Below are 13,989 nucleotides of genomic sequence, written 5' to 3' on the forward strand. Positions count from 1 at the left end.
ATGAGGCTATGGTGAAAGCACGTGATGTCTCAAAGGCAAATCCAAGTGAACTTCCATTCTTTTCCACCTCAGCTGCTTATGCCTCTCTCCTACTGAGGCCTTTCTCGCACTGAGGCAAACTAACACTGAGGCTTTCTCACAGACTGATTCTTCTTCATCCTGAGGGCAACAAACAATGAGGCCATGGTGAAAGCACGTGGCGCCTCAAAGGCAAATCAGAGTGAACTTCCATTCTTTTGCCTCTCTCCTCCTGAGGCCTTTCTCGCACTGAGGCAAACTAACACTGAGGCCTTCTCACAGACTGAGCCTTCTTCATCCTGAGGGCAACTAACCATGAGGCCATGCAGCTAAACAAGTTCTGGTCTTGCTTCTCGACCAAACTGGATGTTGTTTGGAGCTTGCCGTTGAACCCCGGACCGTCTGGGGAGTCCTTCCAAGCAACCTGCTTTTACAATATTGTTAAATCCACCGAAGCAAAAATTCCAGAGTTGCGGAATTAATAGGGAAGGAGTGTGAGAGAGAGAGTGTCCCCTGAAAGATTTGCGGAAAGGTCAAGGGGCACCGAAGGCCATTCTGAGAGGATTTGGGGTCTTGCGGAGGGGCGGGAGGGGCAAAGGCCACAGGTGTTGTGCATAAGCACCGCCCAGAGCTAAACGGGGGCGACTGTGGTGTGTGGGAAGAAGCCGGCGGTGTGCGGAGGGAGGCCCGTGGGCGGACGGTCGGACGGACGGAGAAGCCAACCGGACCCCTAATTGGGCTGGGCCGGGACCTGGACCTGCCGCACTGTTATTGCCCCGGCTGCCGCCGTCACGTAGCCCTGCCGCAGGGGTCCCTCCGCCACCTCGACCGGCACGATGTTGCGGTGGCTGCGCTGGTGGGCGCGCATGTTGGAGCCCTGGCTGAAGACGCGGGGGCAGAGCGGGCAGGCGTAGGGCTTCTCGCCGGTGTGGAGCCGCTCGTGCGAGACCAGGTTGGACTTCTGGGAGAAGCGCTTGGGGCAGCGGCTGCAGGCGTAGGGCTTCTCCCCCGTGTGGATGCGGAGGTGGGCCACCAGGTAGGGCTTGCAGCGGAACGGCTTGGCGCAGACCGGGCAGATGAAGGGGCGGTCCACGGCCGGCGGAGGGGGCAGCAGTGGCGGGGGCAGGAGGGTCGGCGGCAACGGGAGGGCCGCCGGTAGCAGCGGGGAGTCCCCCTGAGCGCAGGACCGGTGGGCGGCCAGAATTCGCTGTTGCTGGACCTGGAAGGCCTCGACCCCGAGGGGGTCCGGTACAGGCCGGGCTCCGGGGAAGGCGGCCTCCCCGTTGAAGGCGTCCGGCGGGTGTTGCTGGGGGGCCGAGAGGGGCTCGCGGCTGTGGATCTTCTGGTGGGAGATGAGGTTGGGCTTGTGGCGGAAGCTCTTGCCGCACTGGGCGCAGACGTAGGGCTTCTCCCCGGTGTGGATGTGCTGGTGGGAGGCCAGGTAGGCCTTACTCCCGAAGGACTTCCCGCACTCCTGGCACTGGTACCGCCGCTCGCCCGTGTGCACCTGCCGGTGGGCCAGCAAGTTCGGCTTGTGCCGGAAGCTCTTGCCGCACAGGTTGCAGGAGTAAGGGCGGTCGGCGGCCAGCTGGGCCAGCGCCCCCGCCTTGGGCACGGACCCCGCGATGCCCTCGGCCGCCATGTGGGCCATCTGGTGCGTGACCAGCTCTTCCCATCCGTGGAAGCTCCAGCCACACTGGTCGCAGATGAACTCCCCGTTGCTGTGGAGCCCTGGGGCCTGGTGGCCGGGCAAAGGCTGGGGCCCGTAGCCCAGGGCCCAGGGGTTGAAGCCGTGGCCGGCGGGGCCCTGCTGGTGCAAGGCCATCTCGGGCCAGAAGGGCAGCGGTCCCCCCTCACCCGGAGCGCAGGCGAAGGGGCTGGTGGCGCCAGACCCCGAGCGGCCCTCCTGTGGCACCACCGGGTCGGGCGGCGAGCGTGGGGAAGAGGGAGAGGAGGGGGACCGCCCCGCACTCGGGGGCCCGATCCGGGGCCACTTCCGCACGTGGAGGCGCCGGTGGGCGATCAGGGCCACTCGGTACAGGAAGCTGCGCTGGCACTTGGGGCACTTGTAGGGCTTCTCCCTCTTCTGGGCCGGCAGCCTCAGAGGGGGGGTCTTCTCGGGGCCCTTCTCTGCTGTTCTGGGGCGGCGAAGGCGGGCCCTTTTCAAGGCCTTGGGTCCGGCTGCCTTTGGAGAGTCGGGCTGGCCATTTTCGTCCGGCTGCTCGCTCAGCGTGACAATAGTGACTGCGAAAAAAAATGGGGGGACATTAGGACTTGTTGCAAAGACGCCTTCCAATGCAAAGACCCCCCCCCCCCTCAGCCTGAAGGTCCACAAGCCAGGATGCCTGGGCTCTCTTGAACTAACTTGGAGAAAGATTCTTTTGGGAAACTATTTTTCTTGTAAATTTTAGGTTGCAATTTCTGGATTCCTCACAGCCCTGACAGCTGAGGCATTCTAGGAATTATTATTATTATTATTATTATTATTATTATTATTATTATTATTCTAGGAATTGCAGTGCAAAACAGTGGCTTTTCCCACTCTTGGCACTAGCCTTTCCATTCCTTGCATGTTGCAGCATGCAAGGAATCAGGTAATATATCTGTGTCAACTGCAAAATAAGATGCACGAAGCTGATTGGTCAGGCATTGCCCAAGCAGATGGCTGAGCCTGGGCCTTTTGGATACTGTTACATTTTTGTTCAGGCTTGAGCTATGCACGTGCAGAGAGAGACAGTTTGAAGAGAGAAGCAGAGAGAGACATATTTTGGAGTGTGCAGTGTTCCCTCACTTATTGTGGGTGTTCCGTTCCAGGACCACCCGCGATAAGTGAAAATCCACAAAGTAGGGACGCTATATTAATTTTAATATTTATACATTATGTTAGCATAATGTATAAATATTAAAATTAATATAGCGCCCCTACTTTGTGGATTTTAGTAATAATAATAATAATAATAATAATAATAATAATAAACAACTTTATATATACCCCGCCACCATCTCCCCAAAGGGGACTCGGGGCGGCTTACATGAGGCCAAGCCTCATGTGCTTCGTTACCTACCTGTGCTTCGTTACCTGCCTCCGGAGCCATGCAAGCGTTGCTGTGGCCCAGTCTGTGTATATGTGTTTTGCGAGTGTATATGTTGTAGTAGAGTCTGCTGGCAACGCTACAACTGATATTAGGAGTGGTAGAGGACTGTGTGATTGAACTGTGTGATTTTGGTGTGTTTTGGAGGAACTCTTATTTAATTCGGATTTTTTGCCAGTTTGATCCGGTTTATTTTCCAAGTTTGTTTTCCAAGCTGCAAATTGCTGCAAACTTTGAGTTCTGACCAGAGGCACTGAAGCAAGTGTCTCTGAGTCCTGTTTACTTCGCTTTGATAAACTATTGTTTTGGATATACTCCTGTGTCTGGCTCTTTAAGGCATCTGGGTTCCGACAGTATATATGTGTGTATATATTTGTGTGTATGTGCGTATATATATAGTTTTGTGCATGCATTGTAATGAATTTTTTTTTTTGGCTTTTAAAGTCTTTTTTGCTGTGTTTTTCAGTGTTTTTATGAGTGATGGTCCTTCATTGGCCTGATATGTGCATTGTGTCCAAATTTGGTATCAATTCATCCAGTGGTTTTTGAGTTATGTTAATCCCACAAATGAACATTACATTTTTATTTATATAGATTTAATTTATATTAATATTTACAAAAAATCCACGAAACAGCAAGTCTGCATAAAGCGAACCGCGAAGTAGTGAGGGAACACTGTACTCTCACTTTATGAGCTGCTGAAGGAATTTGTCCAACATGGACAAAGAAATAATACTTTCAACCTCTCATAAAAGTACATTATATGAGTTGGTGCAACTGTTTACATTGTACACATGTTGTTCTGAACCAAGAAGAGTAACTAGTTCTTTACTCTTCACCTGTGTGGCATATTTTCTTTCTCTGGTAAGGCAGGGTGTGGGCTGATTGAACGTGAACTACACATAGTTTAATTTACATTATGTCATATCCTCTGCCCTGCCCTCCTTTTCTGCCATTGCTGTTCGAAGTGGGCACCGGCCACTGCCCTTTTCAGGATGCCACTACAGGACTCCTAACTAAACAGTTATGGCTTTCCTCCCACCATGCTAGAAAATGTTGGGGATTCCTCATCTTTGGAAGAGGAAGGGGAGCAGGGGAGTGCTCAGGAATTGGAGGGAAAAGAAGAATCAGACAATGAGAGTTTGAAAGTGCCCACATTTCTAGAGAGACGAAAAGAGACAGAGCACAGATAGCATTCAGCCAGAATAGCTGCTAAAAACGCTGAGCTAATTGGGAGACACCGTAGCACAGTGGTTCTCAACCTGAGGTCCCCAGATGTTTTTGGCCTTCAACTCCCAGAGATCCTAACAGCTCGTAAACTGGCTGGGATTTCTGGGAGTTGTAGGCCAAAAACATTTGGGGACCACTGCCCTAGCATCTCCTGCATAGAGAATCCAGGACTATAAATCAGAGGCAGGAATAGTCAGCTTTCGCTGGTAACAACAACCTTGATACCGATGTTTTCTCTCCAATGAAATCTCCTTTGTGCCTGCTGCTAAGGACTTAGTTCATTGCCCGTTGTCTGATTGAAGACTGGTGTTTCTTTTGGGACTTTGTAAGAGATTTTAAATTATGTCTGGATTAAGACTTCATTACTTTCTTTTGCATTTTTCAATTGCATTTGCTTATGCTTTATGTTTGCTGAAGTAAAGCATTTTTCTTTTACTTTCAACATTGTCTAAAGGCTGTTTTTGAAGGGCAACTCAGGACAGAAAAAGGGGAGACATCGTCTAGTACCCCACCCTCCACTTTGCCAAAAGCCCTGCCTGCCCCGGTTTCACTGGCGGTCCCAGCATCCTCACCTGGGGGCTCCTCCTCCTTCTGTGGGGAGTTGCTTATTCCTCGTGGTTGGGGGGTCTCTGCGGCAGGCGGGGCCTCCCATCGCAGCAGCCGGGAAAGAAGCTCCGGGATGGAGAGCAGGCACTCTGCAAGGGAAGGAGAGACACGGATGTAGCCGCAAACAACAGCCTTGCAGGTGAAGAAGGTGAGGATGGGGCAGGGTGCTGTTACCCCACCATGATACCCTTTCTGGTTGTTATGGGCCTTCATCACAGAATTCAGGAAGTTGTAGTTTGAATGTACAGTAGAGTCTCGCTTATCCAACATAAACATGCCAGCAGAACGTTGGATAAGCGAATATGTTGGATAATGAGGAGGGAATTAAGGAAAAGCCTATTAAAGGTCAAATTACGTCATGATTTTACAAATTAAGCACCAAAATCGAAAGAAAAAACAGTTCAATACACGGTAATGTTATGTTGTAATGACTGTATTTACAAATTTAGCACCAAAACAGCTGTAGATCCAAGTGGGAGGAGGATTGCGTTGGATCATACACATTGGATGAGTGAAGGTTGGATAAGCAAGACTCTACTGTACTCGGATTCTGGGATTTGTAGTTTGCAAAGGGATTTATGTAGAATTCTTGGCCAGGGAGAAAGGAGGGCATCGGCTGCATCTTGGATGCCTCAGCCTCTGATTTCAATATGCATATTAAACTGTTGATTAATATGCATAAATCTGGGAGAAGAGAAAAGATCCCTCTCTCTTGTAAATATTGCTTGAAGCAGGGCAATCAATTATATTATGAAGCGTTTACCCAACACAGCAGTTGTGGTAGGATTCCACCTCAGCTGTCATGGCAATGGGATTTGTAGTTTAGCGAGAGGTGTTCCAAATTCTCCGCCAGAGAGTTCTAGTAGCTCCAGCAAAATAACTGTATACGGTGTTCCCTTGATACCAGCTGCGCCACTGGGACTGTGGCGCAGCTGGCTGGAAGTCAGCTGCATTAAGATCACTACTGACCAAAAGGTCATGACTTCGAAGCCAGCCTGGGTTGGAGTGAGCTTCCGACCAATTTGTGTAGCTTGCTGTCGACCTTTGCAGCCTGAAAGACAGTTGCATCTGTCAAGTAGGAAATTTAGGTACCGCTTATGCAGGGAGGCTAATTTAACTAATTTACGATGCCATAAAAATCTTCAGCAACCATGCAAAAAGAATGAGGAAGTACTCCAACATAGTTAATAATGGACAGTGAAGCGACAGCTCCCCTGGTGGCCAGAATACTCTCATGAAAGCCGGAAAGTTAAATAACCTCTGTGTGTCTCTCTATATATGTTGTATGTCTATGGCATTGAATGTTTGCCATGTAGATGTACATTGTAATCCGCCCTGAGTCCCCAGCGGGGTGAGAAGGGCGGAATATAAATACTGCAAGTAAATAAATAAATAAATACTTCGCGGTTCGCTTATTGCGGACTCGCTGTTTCATGGGAAGCAACAAAGGAACACTGTGTATTCAATGTAGAGGCTGCTCACCTCTCCTCCGCCTCCTCCTCCTCGCCGCCTCTGCTGCTCCCCATTCCTTCCTCTCCAGGCTGGGTGTCCAAGGGGTCTCCGAGGTGGGGAGCAGCAGAGATGATGAGGAGGCCACTATCAAGGCCTTCTTCGGTGGCGGCCTTCTCCTCCTTGCCACCTCCGCCGCTCCCCACCTTGGAGGCCCCTTGGATGCCGAGCCTGGCGAGGAAGGAGTAGGGAGCAGCGGAGGCAGTGAGGAGGAGGAGGAGAGGTGAGCAGCCTCTGCATCGAATACACAGTGTTCTCTCACTGCTCCCCATGAATCAGCGAGTCCACAATAAGCGAACCGCAAAGTAGCGAGGGAACACTGTATACAGGGACCTCTGAGGCGGGGAGCAACGGCGGAAGGAGGAGGAGGCCGTCACAACATAGGGACACTCCACTCACTCGAGTGGGTGGAGCATCCCTACTTCGTGGATTTTCACTTTTTGCGGGTGGTCCTGGAACGGATCACTGCAATAAGCGAGGGAACACTGTAGTGTGCAATTACTGCTTTTTGGATTTCAATCCCTATAATGTATTGTTCAAGGCTTTCATGGCTGGAATCACTGGGTTGTTGTATGTTTTTTCGGGCTATATGGCCATATTCTAGAGGCATTCTCTCCTGACGTTTCACCTGCACCTATTTGAAATGTCAACTCAGAGGTTGTCAGGTCACCTCATTACCTCTGAGGATGCTTGCCACAGATACAGGTGAAACGTCAGGAGAGAATGCCTCTAGAACATGGCCATATAGCCCGAAAAAACCTACAACAACCCAACCCCCATAATGTTAATTCTCCTATCTAAAGCAGATGGGAATTGTAGGCAAATAGCACTTAGAGGGCCGTAAGTTGCCTGCTACAAATTCCAAGGGTCTTTGGGTGCATCTGCACTGCAGAATTAATGCAGTTTGACACCACTTGAACAGCCATGGTTCAATGCTACGGAACCATGGCAATCCAGTTTTGCAAGCATTCTTGTCCCTTCTCGGCCTAAAAGTGCCAGGGCTTCACCAAATGACTTCTGCTAGAATCCCATAGCCGTGGAAGTGGTGTCAAGCCCTGCATTGATCCTACAGTGCAGATGCAGCCTTTGGAATTCCTCGGGACTCAGGGTGGGTCACTAGGTTGAGCCCCCAAAGGGAATGAGGATGGGAAGGGGTCTCGGTGTCAGAGGGAGAACCAAAAGCCGTCATTACCCAGAGAGCAGACCAGCTCAAAGTTCTCGGCCATTACGTCCTGGTAGAGCTCCTTCTGCCACTCCGCGAGCTCCGCCCACTCCGCGGGAGAGAAGTAGACCGCCACGTCCGCAAAGGCCACCGGTACCTGCAACAAGGAGCAGCCCCTCAGCACCAAGCGCCCCACAAAGAGAGGGGGCGGACTGCAAGAGGACGGGACATGAATCCCAAATGAAGCAGGCCAAGAACTTCAAGGTGGGCCAAAATCACAGAGGAGAACATCAACTGGGCCCAAGTATCGAGTGGGACAAGAATCGCAAAGTAGGCAACAACCTCAAATTGCCACAAATTGCAAGTTGGGACTCAAGGAGACCAAAAATATGGAACGAGTTAATAGTGGGCCATGAATTGCAAGGTGGGCCAAAATCACTATATGGACTCCTATCACGGACTGGGGCACAGCTGTCTGGGAGTCAGCTGCATTAAATCACCACTGACCGAAAGGTCATGAGTTCGAAGCCAGCCTGGGTTGGAGTAAGCCCCCGACCATTTGTCTAGCTTGTTACAGTAAGTAGTAGCAGAATCAAGTGTGTGTGTCTGTTAAAGAAAAACCTTATGATGTTAATTATTATGTGTAGCTGGTAATGTAGGTCAGCCAGCATGTTTGGGCCATACTCGGTGGGGTGTAACTGTATGGATTTTAGAATACAGTTTGGAGAAACAATACACTACTCTAAGAGAAGCAAACGAGCTAACAATGGTCAAGCGGGCCATGAATTGCAAGGTGGGCCAAAATCACTATATGGACTCATAACACGGACTGGGGCACAGCTGTCTGGGAGTCAGCTACATTAAATCACCACTGACCGAAAGGTCATGAGTTCGAAGCCAGCCTGGGTTGGAGTAAGCTCCCGACCATTTGTCTAGCTTGTTACAGTAAGTAGTAGCAGGATCAAGTGTGTATGTGTTAAAGAAAAACCTTTTGATGTTAATTATTATGTGCAGCTGGTAATGTAGGTCAGCCAGCATGTTTGGGCCATACTCGATGGGGTGTAACTGTATGGATTTTAGAATACAGTTTGGAGAAGCAATACACTACTCTGAGGAGGAGAAGCAATATGCTGTAATGCTGCTATGTTCTAAAAGGGATGCTCTTTGCTATGGTGGAACAGCTATTTACTCAAGGTTTATGTTTTGCTCTCTCGTTTGGACAAAGATGAAGAAGCCTTGTTCTGTGTTACTTACAAGGACTGTGTTTGATTTCTGGGGTTATTTGGGGTGCTAACTCAGAAAACGGCATTGGATAGACCACATCAGATCTAGATTATTAAATATGGTTCTCTATGGTCAAACAGATGGATGACTACTGGATGGCATATGTTCTGTATGAGAAGCTGGAGCTGATGTGGTCTATCCAATGCAATTTTCTGAATCAACAACCCAAATAACCAAACCTAGTTAATCCTATTTCTGGGGTAATTGGGGTGCTAATTTAAAAAATTGCATTGGATAGACCACATCAGATCTAGATTATTAAATATGTTTTTACTGTGGCCGAGCATATGGCGACTACTGGATGGCATATGTTCTGTTATGAGAAGCTAGAGATGATGTGGTCTATCAAATGCAATTTTCCAAATCAGTACCCCAAATAACCAAACCGAATCTAAAGTTGACCAAAAACTAATTCGTAATTCTTTTTGGTACTAATTTTGGAGAGTGGTCCCTGGCCAAAGTGGTCCCTGGTTTTCTGTGGGCAAGCAGATGGCGACTACTGGGTGGCAGAGGTTCTGTATCAGAAACCAGAGCTGATGTGGTCTATCCAATGCAATTTTCTGAATCAGCACCCCAAATAACCAAACCGAATCTAGGCCTATTCCTAGTTAGGCCTATTCCTGGGGTTATTTGGGGGACTGGTTCAGAAAATTGCATTGGATAGACCATATCAGCTCTAGATTATTAAATATGGTTCTCTATGGTCGAACAGATGGGCAACTACTGGATGGCATATGTTCTGTATCAGAAGCTAGAGCTGATGTGGTCTATCCAATGCAATTTTCTGAATCAACAACCCAAATAACCAAACCTAGTTAGGCCTATTTCTGGGGGTAATTGGGGTGCTAATTCAGAAAACTGCATTGGATAGACCACATCAGCTCTAGATTATTAAATATGGTTTTCTGTGGGTGAGAAAATGGTGACTACTGGATGGCATATGTTCTGTATCAGAAGCTAGAGCTGATGTGGTCTATCCAATGCAATTTTCTGAATCAACAACCCAAATAACCAAACCTAGTTAGGCCTATTTCTGGGGGTAATTGGGGTGCTGATTCAGAAAACTGCATTGGATAGACCTCATCAGCTCTAGATTATTAAATATGGTTTTCTGTGGGCGAGAAAATGGTAACTACTGGATGGCATATGTTCTGTATCAGAAGCCAGAGCTGATGTAGTCTATCCAATGCAATTTTCTGAATCAACAACCCAAATAACCAAACCTAGTTAGGCGTATTTCTGGGGGCAATTGGGGTGCTGATTCAGAAAACTGCATTGGATAGACCACATCAGCTCTAGATTATTAAATATGGTTTTCTGTGGGCGAGAAAATGGTGACTACTGGATGGCATATGTTCTGTATCAGAAGCTAGAGTCTATCCAATGCAATTTTCTGAATCAGCAGCCCAAATAACCAAACCGAATCTAGGCCTATTCTTAGTTAGGCCCATATCTGGGATTATTTGGGGTGCTGATTCAGAAAACTGCATTGGATAGACCACATCAGCTCTAGATTATTAAATATGGTTATCTATGGTCGAACAGATGAGTGACTACTGGATGGCATATGTTCTGTATGAGAAGCTAGAGCTGATGTAATGTAATGCAATATAATACTACTACTAATAATATATTATAATTATATATTTATATTACATGTAATATTACTAATAATATTACAGTATAATTGATATAGTGCAATATAGCAATATTTAAAACTGATATTGTACTATGTTAATAATATATTGTATGTATATATACCTTGTAAGCCGCTCTGAGTCCCCTTCGGGATGAGAAGGGCGGGATATAAATGTTGTAAATAATAATAATAATAATAATAATAATAATAATGTGGTCTATCAAATTCAATTTTCTGAATCAACAACCCAAATAACCAACCCTAGTTAGGCCTATTTCTGGGGGTAATTGGGGTGCTGATTCAGAAAACTGCATTGGATAGACCACATCCGCTCTAGATTATTAAATAGCTTGTAAATTGCCTAGAGCATCTTGGATGTAGGGCGATTAATAAGTAATTAAATGATGATGATGATGATGATGATGAAATATGGTTTTCTGTGGGTGAGCAAATGGCAACTACCGGATGGCATATGTTCTGTATCAGAAGCTAGAGCTGATGTAGTCTATCCCATGCAATTTTCTGAATCAGCACCCCAAATAACCAAACCGAATCTAAAGTTGACCAAAAACTGATTCGTAACTCTTCTGGTATTAATGTTGGTGAGTAATCCCTAGTCAAAAAAAGGTTGGGAAACACTGGTCGAGTAGGAGATATTCATTGGAAAACTAGAGTAAAATGTGCTGCCTCAGGATGTCCCACAATATATATATATTTAGATATATATATTTAGATATATATATTATTAGATATGGTTTTCTGTGGGCAAGCAGATGGAGACTACTGGATGGCATATGTTCTGTATCAGAAGCTAGAGCTGATGTGGTCTATCCAAACTATATATATAGTTTAATAAACGTTTCCCATGTTTTTATGACAGAAATGACATTTATAACCCAGTAACAAAAATTGTGTTACGTGGTGTTATTAAATGTGCCAATTATTGCAACGTGTGCAAAATCATCAAAGGGATGACAGCTGTCAATTAGGCGGAAAATACATAAAGGTCAAGCGGGCCATGAATTGCAAGGTGGGCCAAAATCATTACTTGGACCCATAATTGTGAAGCAGCCTGCAAAATATAGAATTGTGAAATGGACCACGAATTACAAGGTGGGCCAAAACTTCAGCCTTGCAGGTGTTTTGGACTTCAACTCCCACAATTCCTAGCAGCCCGTAGTTTGTCCATACCTGATACACATAGTGGTTCGTATTCTTCGGAGGTGGCCGTAAATCACAAAAGTGGAACACAAATTACCAGAAGGTTCCCTATTATATTTCCCATGCTACGTGGCAAAACGTGGGTGCATCTCCACTGTAGAACGAATGCAGCTAGACCGACCCCTCAATGCTACGGGCGCCGGGAGTTTTAGTTTCGCAAGGCCTTCTTAGCCATCTCGGCCGAAGAGAGCTGATGACTCAGCAAACTACAACTCCCAGGATCCCGTCGCATGGAGACAGGATGGCTAATGAAGGAGCCAAACTGCATTAATTTGCATAAGGCTTCGGGCGTGGTGCAGGTAGGTGCCTTGTACGAAACCGACTCCTCCCTTGGCAGTTTGAGCATCTTATATTGGCTTTATAGTAAGCTTGGGCCAACTTGGGCCCTCCCTCCCTCCCTCCAGGTGTTTTGGACTCCAACTCCCACAATTGTGGGAGTTGGAGTCCAAAACACCTGGAGGGAGGGAGGGAGGGCCCAAGTTGGCCCATGGCCTACACGACATAATTATACTAATAATAATGTGGGGAGTAAATATCACAATTTGATGATCGCCAAAAGCAGGAATTTCCATCCGGCGAAGTCACTGCAAAAAAAAGCAAATGCACAGCACAAACCTGTCTGCTCCTTGTTGTTGTTGTTGTTGGCTTCGAGGAGGCACAGGTATCTATTTTGTCCCAACTCCCCATCCCAGCCTGCTCCCCCTTTGTCCTGAGAGGCTTTCAGGGTGGATGGACTCTTTGGAGAGGGCTGAAGCAGCTGCCTCAATGGGCAGGAGGAGGCGGTGCTGCTCGTGCCTTTCCCGAGAGGAAGATGGAGCTCATTGGCTGGCAATGGATCCCTGGGACCTCAAGGGATCCTGCTTTCCTTCCTACCTGAGCAAGGCCAGAGCGGCCTGCCAGTCCTCCTGCCCTTTCGTAAGGTGACCGTTTGCTTTGGCAGGATGGTCATCAGCGGACCTGATGGGATCCCCTCCTTGTTTCCGTGCTTGACCCATCCTGAAGCCCTTGGAAGGGCAATAAATATAATAATAATAATAATAATAATAATAATAATAATAATAATAATGCCACTTTGCCTCTTGCCCTTTCGTAAGGTGCCCCTTTGCTTTTGCAGGACAGTCATCAGCGGACCTGATGGGATCCCCTCCTTGTTTCCGTGCTTGACCCACCCTGAAGCCCTTGGAAGGGCAATAAATAATAATAATAATAATAATAATAATAATAATAATAATAATAATGCCACTTTGCCTCTTGCCCTTTCGTAAGGCGCCCCTTTGCTTTTGCAGGACGGTCATCAGCGGACCTGATGGGATCCCCTCCTCTTGCCCTTTTGTAAGGCACCCCATTGCTTTTGCAGGACGGTCACCAGCTAACCTCCTCGTTTCTGTACTTGACCCACCCTGAGGCAAGAGGCAGATTGGAGTCTTTATTATTATTAATATTATATTTAGATATAATAAATATAATAAATATAAATATAATAAATATATTATTAATAATAAAGACTCCATTCTGCCTCTTGCCCTTTTCTAAGGCACCCCTTTTTACTTTGGCAGGACAGTCTTCAGCGGACCTGAAGGGATCCTCCTCCTCGTTTCTGTGCTTGACCCACCCTGAGGCCCTTGGGAGGGCAATAAATATAAATATAATAATAATAATGACCCCACTCTGCCTCTTGTCCTTTTGTAAGGCGCCCCTTTGCTTTTGCAGGATGGTCATCAGCGGACCTGATGGGATCCCCCTCCTTGTTCCTGTGCTTGATCCACCCTGAGGCCCTTAAAAAGGGGCAAGAGGCAGAGTGGAGTCATTATTATTATTATTATATTTAAATATAATAATATAAAATATATTAATAATAATAAAGACTCCATTCTGCCTCTTGCCCTTTGCTTTGGCAGGACAGTCGTTGGCAGACCAGATGGGATCCCTCTCCTTGGTTCTGTGCTTGACCCACCCTGAGGCCCTTGGAAGGGCAATAAATATAATAATAATAATAATAATAATAATAATAATAATAATGACTCCACTCTGCCTCTTGCCCTTTTGTAAAGCGCCCCTTTGCTTTGGCAGGATAGTCATCAGCAGACCTGATGGGATCCCCCTCCTCGTTTCTGTGCTTGACCCACCCTGAGGCTCTGCAAGGGCAGTAAGTAAAATAATAATAATAATAATAAAGATTCCACTCTGCCTCTTGCCCTTTTGTAAGGCGCCCCTTTGCTTTGGCAGGA

At 47.2% G+C, this 13,989-nt stretch overlaps 1 protein-coding gene across 1 annotated transcript in view; it reads right to left on the minus strand.

Moving 5' to 3' along the window:
* Positions 1-652: 652 nt before the first annotated feature.
* REPIN1 (replication initiator 1) overlaps positions 653-13,989 on the minus strand; it is an 18,650-nt gene continuing 5,313 nt past the window's right edge. Inside the window, exons 2-4 of the mRNA XM_060782788.2 lie at positions 7,648-7,774; positions 4,913-5,035; positions 653-2,262 (exon numbers count right to left, since the gene is read on the minus strand). Coding sequence (XP_060638771.2) covers positions 749-2,262; positions 4,913-5,035; positions 7,648-7,774 — 1,764 coding nt within the window. The 3' untranslated portion in view covers positions 653-748. The remainder of the gene's footprint in view (positions 2,263-4,912; positions 5,036-7,647; positions 7,775-13,989) is intronic.

Source organism: Anolis sagrei, chromosome 6, assembly GCF_037176765.1.
Source record: "Anolis sagrei isolate rAnoSag1 chromosome 6, rAnoSag1.mat, whole genome shotgun sequence".
Lineage (NCBI taxonomy): Eukaryota > Metazoa > Chordata > Lepidosauria > Squamata > Dactyloidae > Anolis > Anolis sagrei.